General features: G+C 37.0%; 1 protein-coding gene across 2 annotated transcripts in view; it reads left to right on the top strand.

The window, feature by feature from the left end:
• The window catches only part of Lactb2 (lactamase beta 2), a 47,871-nt gene extending 21,178 nt beyond the window's left edge, over positions 1-26,693 (top strand). The window contains exons 4-7 of one of the 2 annotated variants that reach the window (XM_020166580.2): positions 1,431-1,609; positions 19,859-20,007; positions 25,383-25,464; positions 26,105-26,693. In XM_020166580.2, coding sequence (XP_020022169.1) covers positions 1,431-1,609; positions 19,859-20,007; positions 25,383-25,464; positions 26,105-26,148 — 454 coding nt within the window. In that variant the 3' untranslated portion in view covers positions 26,149-26,693. The remainder of the gene's footprint in view (positions 1-1,430; positions 1,610-19,858; positions 20,008-25,382; positions 25,465-26,104) is intronic. The other variant, XM_074068689.1, reaches the window with a different exon arrangement.
• The last annotated feature ends 1,084 nt before the right edge of the window (positions 26,694-27,777 follow it).

Genomic DNA, 27,777 nt, shown 5'->3' with positions numbered 1-27,777 from the left:
TCATTTCTCTCTCTCACTTAATTTTCAAGAGCACTTTTTGTTGCCTAGGAGCTCCTTTTGTACTAACATAGTCTTGTTTCTTAATTTAGTGTCTGTGATCTTGCTGAGAATTTTCTAATCTGTGGCCTCTGAATTCCTTTGTTTGCTTGCAGTTTTTATTCACTGTCTTCATTGTGAGAGGCTTTCCTTAGATGCTAATAATCCTGATTATCCTCTGGTATTTACTAATTGTCTTTTTGTTTGTATGCTGGGGGTACATTGTGGCATTTACAAAACTTCCTGCATATATCCAAGATATCATAGTTAAATTCACGCCTTAATGATTGTCTTTTGATAAAACTGCAGAGCTATTTGGGAGCTCTCAGATTGTGGTGGGTTATGGGGGTTTGTAGGTGAGTGCCTCACTGTAGAGTAATCTGGATGACTGCTTCTTTGGGAAACTTCCAACATTGACACCTTCCAGTATTTCCTCCTGAGCTGATGAAATAACTTAGAAAAGACTTCAGATCTTTCTGTAGGGTAAAGACCTACCTGCCAACATTATGGAAGCTGAGTATTGAAAGGCAGCTTGGAGTCAACCTATATTCCAGTAATCTTCCTTTTCCTAGTATATTGTTGTTACCTCAACCTGTGCCTGTTTTAAAGTCTTCAATGAGTAAATCTCCAGTCTTTTCCCATTAATGGGTTTGAGACATTTGTCAATGAAAAGTGAAGATTAGAGGAAAGGAAAGTGGAAATAAATCATGCTAAATCGGACATCAGTGGTCACACCTGTAAATCTAGCTATTTGGGAGGCAGAAACCAAGAGGATTGTGGTTCCAAGCCAGCCTGAGCAAATAGTTCACTAGAGCCTATCTTGAAAACATCCAACACACACACACACAAACACACACAAAAGAGCTGATGGAGTGACTCAAGTGGTAGATCACCTGCCTAGCAAGTGTGAGACCTTTAGTTTAAACCATAGTACCACAAAAAATAAAAATAAAAAGCTAAATTTCTTACATGGGGTGAAATCAATCAAAACCACTTTGTTCTTAAATTTCTTAAAGAGCAAAAAAATAATATACTTAAGAATGTTTCTTTTAGCCAGGTGCAAAGGCTCAAGCCTGTAATCCTAGCTACTCTGGAGGTAGATATTGAGAGAACTGTGGTTCCATGCTAGCTGGGGCAAAAATATTCATGAGACAACCCCCCCCCCAACCAATGGCCTGTCATCCCAACTATGCTGGGAACCACAAATAGAAGGATTGCAGTCCAGGCTGGCCTGGGTATCAAGCAAGACTGTATCTCAAAAATAACCAGCACAAAAAGGACTGGCAAGTGGCTCAAGTGATAGAGTGCCTTCCTAATTTACTTCCCACCAGTTTCTGTATGCCAGTGGTTCTTACTTATTACTTTATTATTTGCCATTTTGTTTTTTCAACCAGAGTCATATACACGCCTGGCCACACTGATGATCACATGGCTCTACTCTTAGAAGAGGAAAATGCTATCTTTTCTGGGGATTGCATCCTAGGGGAAGGAACAACTATATTTGAAGACCTCTATGATTATATGAACTCCCTAAAAGAGTTATTGAAAATCAAAGCCAATATTATCTATCCAGGTGGGTAATTTTTTTTAATCTAGCAAATGATTTTTATCAAATGATGAGGAAGGTTAATTTTGGGTTTTCTCTGTGTGTATTTGGCCTTGAAGATAGTTTTTAAATTATATATATATGTATATATACATATACATATATATGTATTTATGTATATACATATACATATGTATATATATACTCATATATATGTATTTATATATACATATATGTATTTATATATATATACATATATATGTATATATATATATATATATACACTCTTACATATATTTATACTTTTTAAATCTTTAATCATGTATTTTAATTATACAAAAAAAAAAGGGCTTCATTATTGTCAGAAAAAAATACCTCAATCCTTGTGGCCAGCAAGAGATGAATTCCAGCAAGATGCAAAAATATAGTAAAAGTAATAGTAAAGTTTATTAGGAAAGGAATTTAGTATAACAGAATAAAAGTAGAGAGAAGTGGGAAAAAAAGGGAGAAACATTTCCTGCCCCCCATGCAGGAAATGGGAGTAGAGACTCAAAATGGTGCCCCCCTCCCCATCTCTTTGTCTTCTACTTTCAGAGAGCTGCAGGAAAACTTGAGGTCAAAGATAATGGATCTAGGTGGCTGAGATGGCTGCTAAAACAGGAAGGTGTTGTCCAGGCCTACCAAAATCACAGGGACAAAAGATATGCCTTAGAACTTTCATCTGCCAAACATGATATTCTCCACCCATCCAAGGAGCTAGTAGTTTAACATCACAAAGAGAGAAAGGCAGATACAGATAGCCCTGGAACCCAGATAGCCCTGTTCTTGTAACCTAACATCTAAAAGGAGATGGGAGAAGATGGGCTAGCTGCTCTAACTTTTTAGGCTTTTCTTTCTTCTGATGTCTCAGTCTGGCCCTTTAAATATTTATTAAGACAACAAAATTTTCCTGTCTCCTCATTTATCCTGCCTCATCCATCACTCATGGCTAATTGCTACCTAACATTATAACATATCCATGCATGTATATAATGTACTTTGTTCATATCCACCCTGCATCCCCTCTCTTGTCCCCCTTACCCCTACTGCTGTTTTCCTAATAGTTTCCTTCTATGTTCATAGATTCCACATAGAAGAGAAAGCATGTAATTGTCTTTCTGACTCTTATTTTGCTTAATATGATGATCTCCAGTTCCATCTATTTTTCTGCAAATGACATGATTTTATGGCTAAATAAAATCCCATTGTATATGTATACCACATCTTCTTTATCCATTCATCTGTCAGTATGCACCTAGGCTGATTCCATAACTTGGCTTTGTGAATAGTGCGTCAATGAAACATAGGTATGCAGTTATCTCTGTGGTGCTGATTTTGATTCCTTAGGGTATATATCTTAAGAGCAGTATACCTGGATCCTATGGTAGTTCTATTTTTAGGTTTTTGAGGAGCCTCCACACTGATAGTGGATGAACTAATTCATATTCTTATCAATAGAATATGAGGATTCCTTTTCCCCCCCCACATCCTCAGCAGTATTTGTTGGTTTTTTTCCCTATTCTTGATGAAATGGAATCTTAACTTAATTTTGATTTGCATTTCCCCAAATGGCTAAGGAAGTTAAACATTTTTTCACGTACTTTTTGGCCATTTGTACTTAAACTTTTGACACCTGTCTATTAAATTCATTTGCTCATTTATTAATTGAATTATTCTTCTGGCATTTAATTTTTTGGGTTTTTTATATATTCTGGATTTTTTTTCCTGTCAGATGAATAGCTGGAAAATTTTTTCTCTAATTCTGTGGACTGTCACTTCACTCTGAAAATTGTTTCTTTGGCTGTGCAGAGCATTTTTAATTTGATGCAATCTCATTTGCCAATTCTTGCTATTATATTTCCTGATCTACTGGATCCTATTCAGAAAGTCATTGCCTGTGCCTGGATCTTGACTAGTTTCTCCTGTTTTTCTCTAGTATGTTCAATGTTTCATTAAGGTATTCTACTTTGGTTTTTTCTCTTTTTTATTAGCATGTATGTTTCCATACGTGTATATAGTGTACTTTCATCAAATTCACCCCATCTATTACTCTCTTTGATCCACTTTTAATTCATTTTTGTACAGAGTGAGAGATAGGAATCTAGTTTACATCTTCTATATGGGGATATCCAATTTTCCCAAGACATTTTATAAAGAGCCTGTCTTTTCCCTAACATGTTTTTGGATCTTGTCAAGAATTATTGGCTGTAGCTTGTATGGGTCTAGCTCTGGGTTCTGTTTTGCCGTCAGTATAATGCTGTTTTGTTACTATGGCCCTGTAGTATAAATTGAAGTCAGATATTGTCTGATACTTCCGTCATTGTTTTCTTTGCTCAGGATTGCTTTGGCTATTTAGAGTTTTTTTGTGCTTCCATGTAAATTTTAGCATTGATATTTTTTCTATTTCTGTGAAGAATGTCATTGGAATTTTGATATGGAGTACACTGAATCTGTAGATCACTTTTGATACTATTGCAGTTTTTACAATATTAATGGAAATTTTTTCCATCTTTTGATGTATTCTTTAATTTCTTTCTTCAGTATTTTCTATAAAATTCAGTATTTTATAATTTTCCTGGTATAGCTCTCTTGCCTCCTTACTAAAGTTTCTTTATAGTTTTTTTTAATTCTTTGAATAAGGCTATTGTGAATGGGATTGTTTCCCTGATTTCTTTCTCAACCTGCTCACTATTGTTACATAGAAAGGTACTTGATTTTGCTACTTTGCCAAGTGTTTATCAGATTTGAAAGATTCTTGGGGTGAAAAGTATAAGATCATATCATTCGCAAATAGGGATAATTCTACTTTTCTTTCCTATTTTTTAATCCCTTTAATTTCTTTCTCTTGCCTTATTGCTAAAAATTCAAAGACTGTATTAAAATTAAACACTAAAGATTTAATTAAAAATTAAACACTAAAGGTGAAGAGAGTAAACACTCTTATCTCATTCCTGACGTCAGAGGAAATGGTTTCAGTTTTTCCCCATTTAGCATGATTTTGGCTACAAGTTTGTCATACATAATTTTTATTATGTTGAGTTACATTCCTTCACTTCCAAGTTTATTCAAGGATTTTATCAAGAAGGGATGTTGAATTTTTGTCAAAAACTTTTTCTTCATTTGTTGAGAAGATCATGTAATTTTTTTTTGTCCTTGATTCTATTTATATGCTGTGCTACATTTGATTTGCCTATGTTGAATCATCCTTACATCTCTGATATTAAACAACATTGATCATCATATGATCTTTTTAATGTGTTGTTGAATTTAGTTTGCAAGAATTTTATTGTGTTCATCAAGGAAATTGGTCTGTAGTTTTCTTTATTTTGTTGTGTCCTAATTATCCTTGGTATCAAGTTAATACTTGATTCATAGAATGAGTTTGGATGTGTTCCTTTCATTTCTGTTTTATGGAATACTTTGAGAAGCATTGGTGTTCTTTTTTGTTTATTGTTTTATTATTCATATGTGCATACAAGGCTTGGGTCATTTCTCCCCCCTGCCCCCACCCCTTCCCTTACCACCCACTCCACCCCCTCCCTCTCCCCCCCCACCCCCTCAATACCCAGCAGAAACTATTTTGCCCTTATCTCTAATTTTGTTGAAGAGAGAGTATAAGCAGTAATAGGAAGGAACAAGTGTTTTTCCTGGTTGAGATAAGGATAGCTATACAGGGAGTTGACTGACATTAATTTCCTGTGCATGTGTGTTACCTGCTAGGTTAATTCTTTTTGATCTAACCTTTTCTGTAGTTCCTGGTCCCCTTTTCCTATTTGCCTCAGTTGCTTTTGAGGTATCTGCTTTAGTTTCTCTGTGTTAAGGGCAACAAATGCTAGCTAGTTTTTTAGGTGTCTTACCTATCCTCACCCCTCCCTTGTGTGCTCTCGCTTTTATCATGTGCTCAAAGTCCAATCCCCTTGTTGTGTTTGCCCTTGATCTAATGTCCGCATATGAGGGAGAACATGCGATTTTTGGTCTTTTGGGGCAGGCTAACCTCACTCAGAAGGATGTTCTCCAATTCCATCCATTTACCAGCGAATGATAACATTTCATTCTTCTTCATGGCTGCATAAAATTCCATTGTGTATAGATACCACATTTTCTTAATCCATTCATCACTGGTGTGGCATCTTGACTGTTTCCATAACTTGGCTATTGTGAATAGTGCTGCAATAAACATAGGTGTGCAAGTGCCTCTGGAGTAACCTGTGTCACAGTCTTTTGGGTATATCCCCAAGAGTGGTATTGCTGGATCAAATGGTAGATCAATGTTTAGCTTTTAAAGTAGCCTCCAAATTTTTTTCCAGAGTGGTTGTACTAGTTTACATTCCCACCAGCAGTGTAAGAGGGTTCCTTTTTCCCCACATCCTTGCCAACACCTGTTGTTAGTGGTGTTGCTGATGATGGCTATTCCAACAGGGGTGAGGTGGAATCTTAGTGTGGTTTTAATTTGCATTTCCTTTATTGCTAGAGATGATGAGCATTTTTTCATGTGTTTTTTGGCCATTTGAATTTCTTCTTTTGAGAAAGTTCTGTTTAGTTCACTTGCCCATTTCTTTATTGGTTCATTAGTTTTGGGAGAATTTAGTTTTTTAAGTTCCCTATATATTCTGGTTATCAGTCCTTTGTCTGATGTGTAGCTGGCAAATATTTTCTCCCACTCTGTGGGTGTTCTCTTCAGTTTAGAGACCATTTCTTTTGATGAACAGAAGGTTTTTAGTTTTATGAGTCCCATTTATCTATGCTATCTCTTAGTTGCTATGCTGCTGGGGTTTCGAGAACTTTTGAGAAAGTTCTTACCTATACCTACTAACTCCAGAGTATTTCCTACTCTTTCCTGTATCAACTTTAGAGTTTGTGGTTTGATATTAAGATCCTTGATCCATTTTGAGTTAATCTTGGTGTAGGGTGATATACATGGATCTAGTTTCAGTTTTTTGCAGACAGCTAACCAGTTTTCCCAGCAGTTTTTGTTGAAGAGGCTGCTATTTCTCCATCGTATATTTTTAGCTCCTTTGTCAAAGACAAGTTGGTTATAGTTGTGTGGCTTCATATCTGGGTCCTCTATTCTGTTCCACTGGTCTTCATGTCTGTTTTGTGCCAGTACCATGCTGTTTTTATCGTTATTGCTTTGTAATATAGTTTGAAGCCAGGTATCGTGATACCTCCAACATTATTTTTTGACTGAGTATTGGCTTGGCTGTTCATGGCCTCTTGTGTTTCCATATAAATTTCATGGTAGATTTTTCAATCTCTTTAATGAATGTCATTGGAATTTTGATGGGAATTGCATTAAACATGTAGATTACTTTGGGGAGTATCGACATTTTTACTATGTTGATTCTACCAATCCATGAGCATGGGAGATCTCTCCACTTTCTATAGTCTTCCTCAACTCTTTCTTCAGAAGTGTATAGTTTTCCCTGTAGAGGTCATTCACATCTTTTGTTAGGTTTACACCTAGGTATTTGATTTTGTTTGAGGCTATTGTAAATGGAATTGTTTTCATACATTCTTTTTCTGTTTGCTCATTGTTAGTGTATAGAAATGCTAATGATTTTTCTATGTTGATTTTATATTCTGCTACCTTGCTGTAGCTATTGATGATGTGTAGAAGCTTCTGAGTAGAGTTTTTTGGGTCTTTAAGGTATAGGATCATGTCGTCTGCAAATAGGGACATTTTGACAGTTTCTTTACCTATTTGTATTCCTTTTATTCCTTCTTCTTGCCTAATTGCTCTGGCTAGGAATTGCAGGACTGTGTTCAGTATGAGTGGAGATGGTGGGCATTCTTGTCTGGTTCCTGATTTTAGAGGGAATGGTTTCAGTTTTTCTCCGTTAAGTATAATGCTGGCTGTAGGTTTCTCGTATATAGGTTTTATAATATTGAGGTACTTTCCTTCTATTCCTAGTGTTGTTAGAGCTTTTATCGTGAAATGATGTTGGATCTTATCAAAGGCTTTTTCTGCATCTGTTGAGATGATCAAGTGGTTTTTGTCTTTGCTTCTGTTAATGTGGTTTATTACGTTTATTGATTTTCGTATGTTGAACCACCCCTGCATCCCTGGGATGAGCCTACTTGGTCGTGGTGAATAATCTTTTTTGATGTGTTGTTGAATTCGGTTTGCCATTATTTTCTTGAGGATTTTTGCATCAATGTTCATGAAGGAGATTGGCCTATAGTTCTCCTTTTTGGAGGTGTCTTTGCCTGGTTTTGGGATAAGTGTAATACTGGCTTCATAAAATGTGTTAGGCAGTTTTCCTTCCCTTTCCATTTCGTGGAACAGTTTAAGAAGGGTTTGTATCAGTTCTTCTTTAAAGGTCTGATAGAATTCAGCAAAGAATCCATCAGGTCCTGGACTTTTCTTTTTGGGGAGACTCTTGATTGCTGCTTCAATTTCATTTTGTGATACAGATCTGTTCAGGTGATTAATTTCCTCTTGGTTCACTTTTGAATGGTCATATGTATCTAGAAATCTGTCCATTTCTTTAAGATTTTCAAATTTATTTGAATATAGGTTCTCAAAGTAGTCTCTGATGATTTCCTGGACTTCATGGTGTTTGTTGTTATCTCCCCTTTTACATTCCCGATTCTACTAATTTGGGTTTTTTCTCTCCTCATTTTAGTCAGGTTTGCCAGGGGTCTGTCGATCTTGTTTATTGTTTCAAAGAACTAACTTCTTGTTTCATTAATTCTTTGTATGGTTTTTTTTGGTTTCTATTTCGTTGATTTCAGCTCTTATTTTTATTATTTCTGTCCTTCTATTTGTTTTGGGATTTGCTTGTTCTTGTTTTTCTAGGAGTTTGAGATGTATCATTAGGTCATTCATTGGGATCTTTCAGTCTTTTTAATATATGCACTCATGGCTATAAACTTTCCTCTCAGAACTGCCTTTGCTGTGGCCCATAGGTTCCAGTAGGTTGTGTTTTCATTTTCATTGACTTCCGGGAACTTTTTACTTTCCTCTTTTATTTCATCGATGATCCATTGTTCATTAAGTAATGAGTTATTTAGTTTCCAGCTGTTTGCATGTTTTTTGTCTTTACTTTTGTTTTTGAGTTCTACTTTTACTGCATTGTGATCAGATAGTATGCACAGTATAATTTCTATTTTCTTATATTTGCCGAGGCCTGCGTTGTACCCTAGGATATGATCTATTTTGGAGAAGGTTCCATGGGATGCTGAGAAGAATGTATATTGTGTAGAATGTTCTGTAGACATCAAGTAGGTCCATTTGATCTATTGTATATTTTAGATCTTGGATTTCTTTATTGATTTTTTGTTTGGATGACCTATCTATTGATGACAGTGGGGAGTTAAAGTCTCCCACAAACACTGTGTTGGCGTTAATATATGCTTTTAGGTCTTTCAGGGTATGTTTGATGAAATTGGGTGCATTGACATTGGGTGCATACAGGTTGATGATTATTATTTCCTTTTGGTCTATTTCCCCTTTTATTAGTATGGAATGTCCTTCTTTATCTCATTTGACCAATGTAGGTTTGAAGTCTACTTTGTCAGAGATAAGTATTGCTACTCCTGCTTGTTTTCAGGGGCCATTGGCTTGGTAAATCTTCTTCCAGCCTTTCATCCTAAGCCTATGCTTATTTCTGTCAGTGAGATGGGTCTCCTGTAAGCAACAAATTGTTGGATATTCCTTTTTAATCCATTTCGTCAAACGGTGCCTTTTGATGGGTGAATTAAGTCCGTTAACATTAAGTGTTAGTACTGATAGGTATGTAGTGATTCCTGTCATTTAGTTGTCTTAGTTGGTTGAAGGTTTGATTGTGTGTACCTAAGTTGAGGTTACTCTCTACTTTCTTGTTTTTTCTTTTCCTGTAGTAGTTTGGTGCTGCCTGTCCTTTCATGGTTAAGTTGGGTTTCACCTTCTGTGTGCAGAATCCCTTGAAGAATCCTTTGTAGTGGTGGCTTTGTGGTCACATATTGTTTTAGTTTCTGCTTATCATGGAAGACTTTTATTGCTCCATCTATCTTGAATGATAGTTTTGCTGGGTAGAGTATCCTGGGGTTGAAGTTATTTTCATTCAGTGCCCGGAAGATCTCACCCCACGCTCTTCTTGCTTTTAATGTTTCTGTTGAGAAGTCTGCTGTGATTTTGATGGGTTTACCTTTGTATGTTACTTGTTTTTTCTCTCTTACAGCCTTCAATATTCTTTCCTTAGTTTCTGAACTTGTTGTTTTAATGATGATATGTCGTGGAGTAGTTCTATTTTGATCTGGTCTGTTTGGTGTTCTGGAGGCCTCTTGCATCTGTATGGGAATATCTTTCTCTAGATTTGGGAAATTTTCCGTTATTATTTTGTTAAATATATTACGCATTCCCTTCGCTTGCACCTCTTCTCCTTCTTCGATGCCTATGATTCTCAAGTTTGGTCTTTTGATGGAGTCGGTGAGTTCTTGCATTTTCTTTTCACAGGTCTTGAGTTGTTTAATTAATAGTTCTTTGGTTTTTCCTTTAATTACTATTTCATCTTCAAGTTCTGAGATTCTGTCTTCTGTTTGTTCTGTTGTGCTGGATTGGCCTTCCGTTTTGTTTTGCAGTTCTGTTTCATTCTTTTTTCTGAGGTTTTCCATATCCTGGGTGGTTTCCTCTTTAATGTTGTCTATTTTTGTCCTGAGATCATTTATCTGTTTATTCATCGTGTTCTCTGTTTCACTTTGGTGTTTATACAGTGCTTCTATGGTTTCCTTTATTTCTTCTTTTGCTTCTTCAAATTCTCTATTTTTGTTGTCTTGGAATTTCTTGAGTGTCTCCTGTAGATTTTGGTTGACCATATCCAGTGTCATCTCTATAAAATTCTCATTGAGTACCTGTAGTATGTCTTCTTTTAAATTATTCTTGTGGGCTTCGTTGGGTTCTTTGGCATAGTTTATCTTCATTTTGTTGGAGTCTGGATCTGAGTATCTGTTTTCTTCATTCCCCTCTGGTTCCTGTACTCATTTTTTGCTGTGGTTAACCTGGTTTCCCTGTTTTTTTCTGTCTTCCCATCATTGTCCTTGGTGTTGTTACTGTCCCTGTACTGTGTGCAATTAAGTATTTTCTAGCTTTTAATAATAACAATGGTAATATTTAGAATGGAAGGGTGAGAGGAGATGGAAAGCAAGAAGTTAAAGAAAAGGGGAAAACAAATAAACAGACAAGTAGGAGAAAAACGAAATAAGGAATCAAACAAGAAAGTTTCAAAGGTATAAACAGGGAATGTTAGTGTACTAATCGACAGTAAGCTGAACAGGCATTAGAGAGAGAGAGGATTGAAAATAAAAATAAAAAGAATAAAGATAAGAATAAAAATAAAAAATAAGTAAATAAATGAAATATATATATAAATAAAACAAAATAAGAAATAGATAATAAAAAAATAAATAAAAAACCTCCAAGTTCAAATGCAATGAAGTTTCAGTCTAAATAATTTTGGTGTCCGTCTCAGTCTCCAATCCTGGAGATGGTGCCTCAGATGTTCTGTAGTTGTCTCATCAAAGGGGACGCATAAAGTAGAACAAAACTGTACAAAAAAAAAACAAAAACCAAAACCCACAAAGTGTCCCAAGTTCAAATGCAATTCAGTTTCAGTAAGTTTTTCAGCATGCGGATGTAGTTTGGTTGTTTTCTCATCAGAGGTAGGGAGAGAGAACAAAAAGAAAGAGTCTGGAATGAGTTCTGTGTATGGTATCTGCAGCTGTGGCTTGCCTGTCCGCTGCTGTCAACCTGCTGTTGCTGGAGGCATTTTTATGCAGATCTCAGGGGTGAGCTTAACACTCACCTGGCCCTGCAGGCTTTGTTTACTCAGAGTTCTCCTTTGCGCAAGCCTCTGCTGCAAGCTTTCCCCTTTCCAAGCACACTGGGGGAGGTGACACTGCACCCGTTTTCTCAGGCCTGCGTGTTTGTTTACAGCTCACATGGGAAGTGGGTTTTCTCCCCTCTCCTGTGGAGTTTTCCTCCCTCCGTCACTCTCACAAGCTTTCCCGCTCGTTGTTGCTGGGTGCGTGCCACTTCTCCTACTGGAGCCTCTCCAGTCCGCCCTGCTTGTTTATTTACAGTTCCGGGAAGGATTCCCTTCCCCCAATCTTTGGTGCTCAGTGCGCCCCACCCTCTTTCCCGCATGTCTTTTTTGTTCTTACTGCTTATTACTCAGTTTCTCTTTTTTCCCCTGGGTGGAGGTCGGTCTGTCCAGGTGGCTATGCTGCTCTGGCCCGGGGATGTCTGTGGGAGTACCGCGGTACCGCTAAGCTCACCTTGTCCGCGTCTTCCCAAGCTGTCTGAGCGCGGGTGACTGGCAGCCTGGGGACCCTCCTGGTGTTTCCATTTAACATGAATTGGAGATGCTCTGCGTGGGCTGGAGGTGTGGAGGGGTCAAAGTTTTGCCTCTTCTTGGTGGTTTTGCCTGCAAGGTGTGTCTCCAGCGTCTCTCCAAGATTTCACTAAAGGAGGCATGCTTTCTGCTTCCTCCGTCTAGCCACTCTTGAAATCCTCAGCATTGGTGTTCTTTAAAGAACTAGTAGAGAAGGAAAAAATGACAGAAATGGCAAAATTCAGCAGTAAATCTGACCAATCCTAGGCACTTCTTTGTTGGGAGTCTATTACTGCTTCAGTCTCATTGCCCATTATAGATGCATTTGGGTTGTTTATATCCTCTTGGTTTAATTTTGGTAGGTCACTTGTGACTAGAAATTTATCCGTTTTTTTCTATATCTTCCAATTATTGGAATAAAAGCTTTTGAAATATCCTGTAGTGATCCTCTGTATTTCACTGGTATCTGTTGTAATATCCTGCTTAATCTCCTCAAATTTTATTAATTTGGATCTTCTCTCTCTTAATTTTGGTTAGTTTGGCAGTGGGTTTGTTAATCTTGTTTATATGTCAAAGAATCACCTCTTTATTTTATTGATCCTTTGTATTGTCCTTTAGTCTCTAGTTCTTTAATTTTCACCATGATTTTTTGTTTGGTTGGTTGGTTGGTTTTTGGTTTTGTGGTTTTTTGGTTTTTTTTTCTCTGTAAAGCAAGTACCTTATTTGCTTCATTTTATAGATAACAAATCTAAGGTTTGGAGAAATAAGCCAATTGCTCAAGTTCTTTAGCCATGACAAAGTCAGGTCTTCTGGACTCCAAAGTCTTTTGTTGTTGTTGTTTTACAAATTTTTTATAAGGATACATTCATCATACAGAGAATTCATAGTGACAATTCCAATTAGACTTACATTGTACATTATTTAGATTGCCCCCATCATCTTTTTCCCTCAACCCCCATCCCCACCACACTTAAAGCAATTGCAAGAGGTTTCTTAGTTCTGTTTCAGATAGGTATATGAAGTACATCTACCATACACTATCACCTTAATCTCTTTTTCATTCATTCTCTCCCTCCCACTGGTACCCCCTCTCACACACACACACACACACACACACACACACACACACACACACGGTACCTATTTTACAGTCCTGTTTTTCATCATTAATCCACCATGATTTTTATTATTTCTGTCTACTAGTTTTGAGAGTTACTTGATCTTGTCTTTCTAAGACTTTGATGTATGTATCATTAGGTTATTTATGTGTAATCTCTCTGGTTTTCTTTTAATGTAGGTACTCGTAGCTATAAGCTTCCTTCTTATAGCTGCCTGTGTTATATCACAAAGGCTCCAGTAATTTGTATCTTCATTTAATTCTAGCAATTTTTAAAATTTCAGTCCTCATTTCTTCAGTGGCCCACAATCTTCATATGTTTTTATAGCTTCTATACTTTCTCTTGCTGTCAATTCATAATTTTATTCCATTATGATCTGATAACAGAAAGTGTCTCACTTTTTTAAATTTGTTAGGACTTACTTTATGCCCTCAAATACCTGTTTTGGAGAAAGTTCCATGGACTGCTGAGAAGAACATGTATTCTGCAGCTGTTGAATGTAATAATCTGTACATGCCTATTAAGTCCACTTAATCTGTGGTGCAGTCTAACTCTGAAATTTCTTTGTTGATTTTTTTGTCTGTCTGATCTGGACTTTTCTGTCCCTTTATGGCCATAGTGTTTATTTTATGAAATTGATGGTCCAACATTCAGTGCATATGTATTTGTAATTGTTAGGTCTTCTTGATGAATTGTTTCTTTTATTAATACTTAGTGATCTCTTTTATCTCTTCTGACTAATTTTGACTTAAGTCTGCTTTTTCAGATATAAGTATAACTACTCCTGCTTGCTTTCAGACTCTGTTTGATTAGAATATCATTTTCCATCCTTTCACTTTTAGTCTGTGTGTCTTTGCCAGTGAAGTGAGTTTCTTGTAGACAGTGAACAGTCAGATCTTATTTTTTTTAATCCATTCATCATTCTGTATCTTTTAATTGGATAGCTCAGACCATTTACATTTAGTGTTACTATTGAAAGGTATCTACTGACTTCTCTATTATTCATCTTAAAGGTTGCTTGTTTACTGAGTTAATAATGTTTCATTCTTCCTACTAAACATTTGTTTATCTTTTGTTCTACTGAGATTTAATCTTTCCCAAGCTTTTGTGCTTGTGTATGTATTTCTTCCTCTTCTGTATGTGTAGCATTCCTTTAAGGATCTTTTGCAATCTTGGCTTTGTAGTCATAAATTCTTTAGTTTGTGCTTATCATGGAAGGTCCATATTTCTCCTTTGATTTTAAAGTATAACTTAGCTGGATATGGTGGTCTTGATTAGCAGTTACTTTGTTTTGGGTCTTGAAATACATTAGTCCATGCTCTCCTGGCCTTTAGAGTTTCTATTGAGAGTGTATAACTTGACACTTTCTTCTTACAATTTTCAGTATTCTTTCTTTGTTCTATACTGTTGGCATTTTAAGTATGATGTGACATGAAAAGTTTCTTTTCTGGTTTGGGATTTTTAAGTACTTGGATGTCCATTTCTTTCCCTAGATTTGGGGAATTCTCTGCTATAATTTCATGGAATAAGTTTTCTCTACCATCTTTAGTTTATATCTCACTTCCCTCTTCTACACCATAGATTCATGGGTTTGGTCTCTTAATTGTGCCTCAGAAGTCATGATTATTTAAATTTTTTCTTTATTTCTATCTGAATGTAATAATTCCTCAATCTTGTCTACAATTCCTAATATTCTTTCTTTTGCCTAGTCTAATCTGTCAATGATACTTTCCATTGAGTTTTTAAATTCATTTATTGAGCTTTTCATTTCCAAGATTTTCATTTTTCAGAATCTCTGTCTCTGCAGAATTTCTTCCCAAGTTAATAAAATTTTGCCCAAGTTGTCAAATTTCTCCTCCAAGTCTTAAATTGATTTCTTTACTTCATTCATCTGTTTATTTGCATCCTCTGAAGTCATTGGTCATTTTTTAAATTAGACTTCTTAATTCTTTGGCATTTTAACCATTTCACTTTCTTTTATTATTTCATTTATTAAAGAGTTTGCATATGTGAGGTTGAATATCTTTTCTCAGTTTTACATGAGAGTCTTTTTTAGTGAGCATTGTTCTCTGAAGGACTCACTCCCCAGTACCATTCTGAGAGAAGGTAAAAAGAAACTGCTGTAACAGCAACAACACAACCAGACACAGAAATACAGTTAACCATAGAAAATTGGCAAAAGTAATGTAGAATAAACTGTGAAGGTAAAAATTAATAAAGGTAAAGGTAATAGTAAATAAATAAAATAAAATATAGTAACAAAAAATTTAATTTAAAAAGAATTTGGAGAGCTTTCACTCCTGGACCTCTAATACTGGATTCTGCCAGGGAGGGGAGAAAGGCATAGTGAATAATAGCAATAGTCTGTCATAGTTCCTACTGTGCAAGCTGAGGGCCCAGCTGGTCAAGAAGCATATATTGTCAGCCTCAACATACCCTGCATTCACTTTAGAAGCTTCCCTTCTTTGCATACTATGAGCTGCTGCTGGTTGCAATGACCTTTATGGCCTGTGGGCTGGGCAGATTCCCACTGGCTCCAGAACTCCCCCCAAGTCTATATATCCAAGGACAGCAAACATCCCAGCTGAAGAGTGTCACTCAAGTATGTTGGAATGTGTGGGAAGCAAAGAGAGCACTGAGATCTGGACTTAAAGGGAGAACCAAAGGACCCCAGCACTCTTAACTGCTGGTCTTAGTGCTCTCAGACCCTGCCCAGCAGTAAAACATTCTGTGAAAGGTAGAAGACAGAAATCAAGTGACTGGAACTGGGCTCAAAGCTCTCAGTCCTGCCCTGCAGCCAACCACACATGGCAGGGAGGCAGCTCCAGTTGTCAAACAATCAACTTTGCCATGGGCTCATAACTCCGTCTCCATAGTAATCCACATGCATTGACAGAGTGGGGCTAACAGCCACTGTGCCCTCCAGAGCCCCATTTCTCTGCTGACTAACTCCCCTGACTGCTTCTCTTGGCCATCTTCTACTCAGACACTATGGCAGAGTGTCTCCAGACTCCCTTACTTGTAATTATTTTCAACTCCCCAGAGTAACTCAAGTCTCAAAAATAGGCCCCCTCTCAACATGGCGACTGCCTATAGCACTCGAAGATATGGGAGCAATGTAATGAATTTCTTCTCCAGTGCTAACCTGCCACACGGGAGGAGTCATTATCACTGGTTTTCAGGCTTGCAAGAACTGTGGGGTTATCCTGCAAGTAGGAGTGCCAATCTGTTGTCACCAGGGCTGCTTGGCTTACCCTGTGCAGCTTCTGTTTCCCCTCCCCACCACCTCCTGGGAGCCAGGGTTGGAGCTGGGAGCTGTTTCCTACTTTTCTATGTCTTGTCTTCAGCTATCCTTGTCATCTCTTTCTTGATTATCAGTGCTCCTTCTCTCCTTGGAATACAGTCTATCTTTTGTTACTCTTAACTCTACTCATTCACAAAGTCACATGAAAGAAGCTTCTAATCTGTCATCTTACTCTGGAAGCCTTTCACTGCTACTGTAAATTATACCCTTAAGTCTTGCCTAGGCATACAGTTAAATTTAAAGAAAAGGCCAAGAGTTACATTAATAATATTTTATAAAGAGCATCTTTTTCAAGACTGGCGGAGTGGCTCAAGCAGTGGTGCCTGCCCATTACTGCCAACAAAAAGAAAGAGTTTTTTTTCAATATCTACACAGATGCTGATAGACCCATTAAGTGAAATAAGCTTACATTGGAACTGAAAAAAAATTGGGGGGGCAGTACTAGGGATTGATCGCACATCCTCAGGCATGCTATGCAAGTGCTTTTCACTTGAGCCATGCCTCCAGACCTGGAACAGGAAAATTTTTTTTTCTTTTATTCATGTATGCATACAGTGTTTGGGTCATTTCTCCCCCCAGGAAAATTTTTTCATTCTATAAGCCACCATCATTTTAGTTAACTTGATTTTTATTGTGAACCACATTTCAGTTGTGCAACCATGGGTAACTTTTGACCTCTAAAGTTTAGTTTCTTAACTCACAATATTGAAATACCAGTTGTTTCCATGGCATCTGTAAAATGGTATATATTTTGCAAGTCTCCAGAAAAGGAAACCTGTTATTAATATCTCAAATATCACTGTACTGCTCTACAATGTGAATCTCCTGTCCATCTTGAAAGCTACGAAAAAAAACAAGACCCAGAAAAAGAAAGGGACTAGGTTACTTAATTTTCTAAATCCATCTAACTTGCTTCTAACCAAACAACCATGGAAAGATCTGTTGTGGATGTACTTAACATTCTCTCAGGAATTCCTACTGCTGAGGGACTAGGAAGCACACTGTGAAGCTGGGCATTTAGATTAATTTCATGATATAAAGAAGTATACTCTGACAGCTGTTTTTAAAGAGAAGAGAGTAGATGCTCTGTGTACTTACATTCAGGCTAAGCCAATGAAAGACTGCCTACAAAAGGTTCTTAGAATATTTGAATCCAGTAAACTGGCATATTACTAGCACAGTAGTTATTTATATGAAAATATGTTCTGAGGCAAGAACTTTCTCAATGGAACCCCAGCAGCTCAGCAATTAAGAGATAGCATAGATAAATGGGACGTCATAAAACTAAAAAGCTTCTGCTCAACAAAAGAAATGGTCTCTAAACTGAAGAGAACACCCACAGAGTGGGAGAAAATATTTGCAAGCCACACATCAGACAAAGGACTGATAACGAGAATAAGGAACTCAAAAAACTAAATTCTCCCAAAATTAATGAACCAATAAAGAAATGGGCACGTGAACTAAACAGAAATTTCTCAAAAGAAGAAATTCAAATGGCGAAAAAACATGAAAAAATGTTCACCATCCCTAGCAATAAAGGAAATGCAAATTAAAACCACACTAAAATTCCACCTCACCCCTGTTAGAATAGCCATCATTAGCAACACCACTAACAACAGGTGTTGGCCAGGATGTGGGGAAAAAGGAACCCTCTTACACTGCTGATGGGAATGTAAACTAGTACAACCACTCTGGAAAAAAAATTTGGAGGCTTCTTAAAAATCTAAACATTGATCTACCATATGATCCAGCAATACCACTCTTGGGGATATACCCAAAAGACTGTGACACAGGTTACTCCAGAGGCACCTGCACACCCATGTTTATTGAGGCACTATTCACAATAGCAAAGTTATGAAAACAGCCAAGATGCCCCACCATTGACGAATGGATTAAGAAAATGTGGTATTTATACACAATGGAATTTTATGCAGCCATGAAGAAGAACGAAATGTTATCATTCGCTGGTAAATGGATGGAATTGGAGAACATCATTCTGGGTGAGGTTAGCCTGGCCCAAAAGACCAAAAATCTTATGTTCTCCCTCATATGTGGACATTAGATCAAGGGCAAGCACAACAATGGGATTAGACTATGAGCACATGATAAAAGCGAGAGCACACAAGGGAGGGGTGAGGATAGGTAAGACACCTAAAAAACTAGCTAGCATTTGTTGCCCTCAACACAGAAACTAAAGCAGATACCTTAAAGCAACTGAGGCCAATAGGAGAAGGGGACCAGGAACTAGCAAAAAGGTTAGTTCGAGAAGAATTAATTTAGAAGGTAACACACATGCACAGGAAAGCAATGCAAGTCAACTCCCTGTATAGCTATCCTTATCTCAACCAGCAAAAACCCTTGTTCCTTCCTATTATTGCTTATACTCTCTCTACAACAAAATTAGAGATAAGGGCAAAAAGTTTCAGCCTGGTAGTGAGGGGTTAGGGTGGGTAAGGGGGTGGGGGGATGACCCAAACATTGTATGCACATATGAGTAAAAAAAGAAAATTATGTTCTGTAGCCATAGCTACCTTATATTAAAGCCTGCTATCCAACAGGTACTTGAAGGGGTCTTTATAGCTGTCATGCATGCAAAAACTAGGTGAACTAGGCAGTGGTATCCTTGTTACAGAGCTGAAGAAACAGACTCAGAGTCACAGATTTCCGCACAGAGCTAAGAAGGGAAATCTCTGTCTAACCAAAGCCCAGTGTTCTTTATGTGATAGTAGGTTAGCCTTCTTTTGGATATTTTGCTTTCAGATATTTGAAACATCCATTTTGCAGACTTGTGTAATATGTTAAATTTGTATTGTCTTAAAGAGCAAGTAAGTTCCAGTATAACTTAATCTGGATTGTGAAAAATTCTGAATAACTAGCTTAGATATGAGATTCTTAATGTTCTACTGTGACTCTTGTGAGTTGTTAATAAATCTTGGTCACTTTCACAAATCTGCTTTTTGTGTTCTCATCTTTCAGTCTTTTAAAGGTAAATTTAACCGTGGTGGTTGAGAGAACAGAATGCTTAAAAACTGCCAAGTCAGAATCCCAGCTTTACCAACACTCTTAGCTGGGTAACTATAGGCAGGTTGTCTATCTTCCCTGTGCCTCAGGCTAATACCTTCTTCATGGGGTTCTTGAAAGCATAATGTATCTTAATCATGTAAAGTAGTGCCTGGCACATAGTGAGCACTCTACATGTATTATCTATTGTTATTTTGTGATTGCTGCTTTTATTGCATATTTTATTGTTATAGTCTATTTTATATTTTAAGTGTACAACAGCATTTTGTATAAAGTTTATTTGATAGGGTTCTTTAAAGTTTTTTGGTATTGTGCATAATTTTTAAACTGCTTATATGTGTACAACTTTCAAATAATGTGTATTTGTGTATTTAGAGTAATTTTTCAATACATTATCTGAACCGATTTAAATAGAGTGAATTGACTCTGATTATACTTATTTTTTTATTTATTGGAAGTAATTTTTATAACTATTTCAATTCAGGACATGGACCAGTAATCCGTGATGCGGAAGCTAAAATTCTCCAGTATATTTCTCACAGAAATGTCCGAGAAAAACAAATTCTTACTTTATTTCATGAGAACTTTGAAAAATCATTTACAGTAATGGATCTTGTAAAAATCATTTACAAGGTAATTTTCATTTATTTGTACATAGCCACAATTTACTAGAGTAAATAATCTACTTAACAGACAACATATGGTAATCTTACCACATTTCACATTAGAACAGTCTGTTAATTTTATAAGTAAGCAACTTGTCTAGACTTGAGACCAGCAGTCTCACCTTCTAGAATGCTAAAGTTAAAAAAACTGTCCATAGAAAACAAAAGTAGCCATCTTGCACCATCATTAACCTCATGTACTTTACTTAGGATGAACTGCTAGTGTTTTATAATGACATAGATTATTCCAGACATCTTGATCATCTGGCATCCTTGCCTACAGTGAGTGAGAGGGGTGTTCTACAGCAGACTAGTATAGGGACGAAGGCAGTGAGAAGTTGTAGCAATGCCTAACAATGGAAAAATACCCACCAACGAACATGAGTAATTTCCTATGGAGGGAAAGAGCCCCACACCTCAGAGTGTCCCCTCTGATGGACATCTTATGTTGGTAGAATGGATGAGCAGTTAAAAATACAGGCTTTGGATGGAAAAAAAAAAAAAGTAGGCTTTGGAGTAAGTTGAATTTAAATTTAAAAAGTCCCATTGCTGGGCACAGTGATGTATGCCTTTAATCCCATCACTCAGGAGGCAGAGGCAGGATGAGCACAAGTTTGAGGCCAGCCTGGGCTGGGCTACATAGCAAGATGTTGTCTTAAAAAAAAAAATTCCACTACCAAAACTGTATAGCTATCAGATGCATATGGTTGTTATCAAAGCAGAGTTTTTAAAGGTAACTTGTGGCCAGTTACAATTAGTAAAGGACCCCTTAATGTTCCATAGGCTTGTGTCATCAACAAACAGTTAAATCACACTCAGTGTGCTTTGTTTTAAAAGAGAGGGTGAATGACTAAAATATTAAAAGATAAAAAATGTCATTGTGTGGGGCTAAGAATGTAGCTCAGTGGTAGAGCACTTGCCTAGCATGTGTGAAGCTCTGCGTTGATCCCTTGCACCACCAAGAAGGGAAAAAAAGTCATTGGAAAAATAGTAATGAAATAAATTGTGTGAAACAGCCCATTTTCTTCTCCTCATACTGAGGTATAGCTTCTCTAAACTATACATTGGAACAGTGATAGGTTTTTTTTCTTATAACCTAAGTACAAATAGCAAGACTCACTCACACTCATCACAGATGAGTCAAGTAAACTGCCCAGGCCTAAATAATACCAATTCTATATTCAGAGGCACATTCCATGTGTATGCAGGACCATATTCACTATGCAAGTGTTAATACATTAGGTATTCTAGAGTGATTTATTAATCCAATATTTATTGACTATTTTTTAATGCGACACTGGAGTAATAACAGAGATTCAAGGACAACTAAAGATCCCTCGAGGGATTCATGGCTCACTGGAAACATGTTCAACAGATACTTGAATACTGGCTCTTCCATAATAGTTTCCGTTTATTGAGCATATTTCTATATGCCAGACACTATCCTTAATCCAAAATGCTTCAAAACCCTAAGTGTTCCAATAGCTGAAACATTTTGAGTGCTGACAATGAAGAGGTTTGAGATTTGAGAGCATTTTGATTATTTAAATCTTGTGGATTTTCTACACCAATCATCATCCAAATTCTGTACCTAGTATGTCAAGGCACAGCAGTAGAAATCAGTTCTGCCACTTGAAAATGCAGGGTAAGGGCTTGTCTGGAAAGCCTTCAGAAATTTATTCCCTGAATTCAGTCTTGAAGAAGAAGCAGACATTTTCTAGGCCAGTGTAGAGGGGAAAGTAAAGTATTCCAAACAAAAGGAAGAATGTGTTCAAACACCAGGCAAAATAAAAGATCATTGTGTGTTTGAAAATCCACATATGACTGGAACACAGAGTGCATAAATGGATGGACAGAAATGGAGCCCAGGAAGTAAGGCAGAAAAAGGAGGCATGATCAGATCACAGAAATATTTCATTGCCAGCTGAAAAATTTGGACTTTATCTGGCAAAGATTACTTAAGGATCTTGGCAGAGGAATTCACATAATGAGATCAAGAAGATCACACTTCTGGATATAGTGTATGGTACTGGCACCTAAGGGGGTTTTAGGGATTGAATTCAGATTTGGGAATCATCAATGCCTGACATTGCTGCGGTGAACTCATCACAGTCACCTGGCTGAGTAAAAAGGAGAGGAGAGTCAATGATTCAACTCTTTATAAACATCAGTGTTTAGGAGAAATCTCAGCATCAATATCCAGAATAAAGACAAATAAAGAGGTGGGATAAGCAAGGGAAGAGGTCTTCAAAAGGGAGGGACTAGCCAGTTGATGTCAGATACAGCAAGACTGGAAAGAATCCATTGAGTTTTGACTGAGGTAATTTGCTCATCTTAGTAAAATATTTTCAGGGAGTTGAGAAATTGAGATATAGTGAATTTAGTCAAGAAGCTTGGCTTCCAAACTATAATCCTTATTTAAAGAATAAAAAGAATGTTTGTTTTCATTCAGATAAACTTTGTCAATATTACCTGTGGGGAGCGGATTATGAGAAGCCTATGAGAACTTGACATAAGCACAGTTGTGCTCAATAATCTACAGGCTGAGTTTGGCATGGCCCCAGCCTCAGAAGAGAGCAAGAGGCAAAAATGCAGCACAGCTGCTTTTCCTAAGTTGTTTACATTCAGAGAAGTAGGGAGCCCAGCACACCTTGCCCCAACTTTCTGCATGGTTGTCTTCTATCGTTTGTCCTTTCTGCATCTCCAGTCACCCCCAGTTAAGTCTGCAGAGCAAGAGCTTGTGAGAAAAGCTCGCAAGACAGGTGGCAACCAAACAGGGACCTAAGTACAGGGAGACTCAAAGTCTGAGACAAGGAGACACTCTCTAGGAAGTGCACACATAATAGAGAAATGAAAAATAAGCAAAGTGAGAGGGAGAGTGAATTGAATACAGTCAGGTGTAAAAACTTGGGAAACTATATATAGGCTTTTAAAAAACTATGTTAAAGAAGTTTAGGTAAAAGGAAAAAATACAGAAGTAGAAATAAGATAGAAAATATAGTAGAAGAATTACAGTAGAAGAAGAAATGCAGTAGAATACAGTAGAAGAAACATAGGATAATAGATGTTATAATAATGTAAGGAAATAGAAGTAAGAAGTAAAAGATTTTCCTCCTTGGTAGCCGAGCCAGGATGTGGGACTCATCCCTTATAGCCAGTGGTACAGGAGTGTGACAGGCAGTAACAAGATGCTGTGGGTGGTGGAGCTGCTGAGCCATCAGCCCCACCTTAAAAGTAAAATTCAGTCTGAAGGTGATTTTGATTCGGTGTCAGATGAGGAGGGTCAGGAGGACACTCCGGCCCATCAAGTACTGGGAACCATGCATTTGGGGTCACTTCCATGGCCAAGATACTACCTGCTCTTGCAAGAGTCCCCTACAGGCTGCCTTGCAGGTGGCTTGTAGTCAGAGAGGCTTTTACACTGTGTTTGAGAGATTGGATCCTAACAGCACTGGCATAAAACAGAGGTTTCAAGACAACTCCTTGGATTGGGGAATGGGCTTCATCAGGAGCATTTAAAGAAATAAAAAAGAGGAATTACCATATTATTTTAATAAAAGTAAATGAGTCACAGGCATAAAGATATTATCATGTAATCTAATAAACCATAGAGCCAACTGTCTGTTCAAAACCTGGCTAAGAATAATTTTTATATTTATTCCTACATTCATAATTTTTTGGGTATCTGTAAGTTTGAACTTAAGGCCTTCTGCTTGGTAAACAGGTACTCTACCACTTGAGCCACACTCCCATCCCTTTTTTGCTTTAATTATTTTTCAAGTGTGGTCTTGTATTTTGCCGGAGGTAGGAAGATTAAGGAAGACCTTAATCTTCCTACCTGTGGCCTGCCTTGTAGCTGGGACCACAGGTGCAAATCATCACACCCAGCTTATTGATGGAGATAGAGTCTCACTAACTCTTTGCCCCAGCTTGCCTTCAACTGTTATCCTCCCAATCTTTGCCTTCTGAGAAGCTGGATACAGAAATGAGCCATTATGCCCAGCCCTTCACTCATAAATATTAATGAGTTTCTATTGTGTGCCATTATGCTAAACATTGGAAATTCAGTAGTGAATAAAAGACACTGCTACTGTTTTTATGGCAGTCTATTTCATTTATAGGAATACATAGGAATATAGTGTCCTAAAGTAAGACCAACTGCAAAGTGAAGAAGTTTTTTAGATATTTCTCTTTTAAAATATGTTTAATATTCATAGAAAACTGTTAAGTCAAGAAGAGAAGTTGTCAGAATCCAAACAAAGCCACTTGTGGCCAACCCTTCCAAAAGTAACCAAAGCCGAGAGGGTTTGAAGGAAAGTTTCATAAGCATGGCCACCTAACATACCTCTGACAGAGGGCAAACTCATACTTTTTGGCCCAAGCCTTCTTAAATAGAGACAACAATTCTTACTGACTCCAAACATATCCTTTTAGTAGTCCATGCTCATGGAGTTACTTAAAAGATGATCCCCTACACAATTTATTTAGTTGATTTCTTCTGACTTGTACTACACCTTGTGTTCTGCTTTAAGATGGTGTTTCTAGTTTTAAGCTTAAGCAATGATTCTTTTGACTTACATACTTGGGTTGTTTGCCCCCTTTCTCTTGTACTAGTTTATCACTGGCCAAGAAACTTACAGAGCCAGATTGACTAACAACCTAAATCCTTCAAGACTGAGGAATGTTCAAACACAAGGGGGAATTGTAGTAGCTTACTTAAGCTCCTTTTGCTGAAAAGCACTGACTCCTTACTTGGGCCCACAAATTACTAAGAGCAGAAGAGAAACTTGGCATCTCTGTCTCCATTTTGTGCTTGTATTCTTTGCTCTGAGCTGTTCTCTCTGTATTAACTTTGCAGTCAGGAAGGACAGGATTGATTGATAACATGTTTACAAAGAGAGGTGGAGGAAAACCTCTGCCAAGGGAGGTTCAGCAGAGACTCCTCAGGATAAGACCACCCGGCAACAATGACTTGTTTATCCTGACCAGATTGCTATCACAGCAGTGATAACTTCTCCCAAAACAAGGACTGAGATAATGAACACACCTGAACACACTTTATAACTAGGACTGTAAATGTAAACTATGTGTACATTTTCCCCCTGTCTTAATTCCTTTTCTATTTAATCCTAATGCTTATATCTGTACCCTCAAATTGGCAGAATATAGGCTGAAGTCCTAAACTTTGCCTGTTCTCTCAGCTGTCCATGCCATAATAAATCTCTTTCCTCTGCTAAATAAAAATTGTATTTAAGTTAAATTTTTTTGGTTGTATATTTGTTTTTCTTTAAAGGTTTCAAAAATTAAGGTTTTTAATGCTTTTCTTCTCCTTATTCCCCTTAGGATGTTCCTGAGCATTTACATAAAATGGCTGAGCGTAACCTCTTGCTTCATTTGAGAAAACTAGAAAAAGAAGGAAAAATAAGTAAGTATAATTGCAAATTTAAGTTCTTTTACTACTAGCATTTAAAATATTTTTACACATGTACTCATTCCCTTTTTGGAAAAACAGCATCCATCAAAGTTGTCCCTTGAATATCACATTCAGTTAGACAGGGACTGGGAAGGTGTGCAGCACAGAGCCAGTTGACCACAAATTGCAACCAAAAGCTCCCAGAGGAATTAGAATCCCATGCAGAATTCCAGTCTTCACCCAACGTAATGACACTCAACAGTGTGATCTGGAGAGTAGTTTGTATTCTAGACCCCAAGGCCAGAATGACTCTTACATGTATAAGATTTGGAAATAGGCACAGGTTTTATTTAAGCAGTGGTAAGTCAGTAAAGTCAGAGATACTGAAGTAGTAATTCTTCAGTTATTTACTAGTGTTAGGTTAATTTGTGAAATCAGCCATCTTTATAGAAATTTAGTCCTTAAAATCAAGAAGTTCTTCAAAGCATGAATTTGGTGTAGAAGCCTCAGCAGTGTGTTTACATGTACCAAAAAAAAACTATATTAGTCAACAAAATCAATTTTTAGATGCATGCTTCTAGCCATAAGAGAACTTAAAATCCAGTGCATTAATTTATCTTTTGTTTCCACCCTCTGATTTTTCTCTCCACAGTTAGCAACACAGATCTTGACAAGAAATGGAAAGCTGTACTTTAGTTTCAGATCAATGGAAGCTTTGCTTTGCTGTAAAAAGATGGTGTGTTTTCTTGGCTATGGATAATTTATAGCGAATATAGTATGTAGAACTTTGCAACTAACCCTAGATATACTTTAAGACAATGTCATCTACTAACATATATGAATTACAGTATAGGTTGGTCTTACACCTTTTTTCAAAAAATTCAGACTCCAACAGTTTTATCAGTTTTCTATGGATTAAGTAAAATAGTTACTATAAAATAATGTGCATAATTTAAACCATATGTTACTCTTGGAGAATAGTTATCTATTTCCAATGGGAAATAATGTTTTCTTTAGTTGCTTCAGTTAACAGCACAGATATCTACATACTCCTTTCTTTTATTCAACCCTTGTCTATATCTGTAGATACCAGATTTATCCTCATGTTTCCATCAATTGTATCATGACTAAGTTTTGATTCTTTACTTCTGTATCGTGTATTTTCTTATAGCATCCCACAAATGATTCGTGTAAATCAATTTTAAGTAATTGAAAAATATTAAATTAAGCAGATAGTATTATATGATGAATGATTATTTTTGTAAGCCCATTAGTGCAAACACTATACTTTTCAAGTTTAGATGTTAGTATATAAGAAGTCTCCAGCTTATATATGAAGTATATACTACAAATTAATTAGAGTATCATAAATCAGGGCGTCATTCTAACGTTAGCAATGCTCTTAAGTCATTAGGTCCACGGGGTTGCTCACTCAGTTAACACACAAGAACTAACATAAAAGGTCAGAATCTAAAAGTGTACTTTTCCTTATTCTTCCCTAAAAGTAAGATTTCAAATTTTGAAAAATTTTTTTTGACTGCCTCTTGTCCCAAAGTCCCTACCATTTTCATGCCATCTAATATACTTATTCTCATGCCATGGAGATCTGTTGTATACCCAGAACTATTTCATATTACTCAACAACAGAAAATCAAAAAACCTAAAAATATTTGACATTTCTCCAAAGAAGATATGAAAATGGCCAGTAATCACATGAAAAGATATTCAGCATTACTAATCATTAGAGAAATGTAAATCAAAACCATGAGGTACAACTTCATGCCCATTAGAATGGCCATTATTAAAAACCACAAGAAGAGCCAGGCACTCATAGCTGACAACTGTAATCCTAACTACTCAGTAGGCAGAGATCCAGGAGGGCTGCTGTGTGAGGTCAGTCCTTGCAAATAGTTCATGAGACCCTAGCTCAAAATACTCAAGACTGAGATTGGGAAGATCATGATTTGAGACCAATCTGGACAAAGAGTTTGTGAGACCCCATTTCCAAAATAACAAGAGCAAAATGGAGTGGAGGTGTGGCTCAAGCAGTAGAGCATGTGCTTTGCAAGTGTGAAATCCTGAGTTCAAATTCCTGTCCCACCAAAAAAAAAAAGAAGAAATCTGTTTTGAATATGTGGATGGTTGGCTTACCTCTTAACTTGATACTCTTCCATTCTTTCCTATATATTTGGATGAAAATACCATTCACCTGGCCAAATCAGAAAACCCAGAAGTCATTCTTGATTTTCCTCCCTCCTTTTTCTCACATCCAAATCTTCGCCTGCCTATTCCCTGTCCAGAATTTATTACTACATCTTTCTCCAC

This window comes from Castor canadensis, chromosome 3 (assembly GCF_047511655.1).
Source record: "Castor canadensis chromosome 3, mCasCan1.hap1v2, whole genome shotgun sequence".
In the NCBI taxonomy this organism is placed as follows: Eukaryota; Metazoa; Chordata; class Mammalia; order Rodentia; family Castoridae; genus Castor; species Castor canadensis.
Note: the sequence above shows the minus strand (reverse complement) of the source record. Positions and strands in the feature narration are given on the sequence as shown.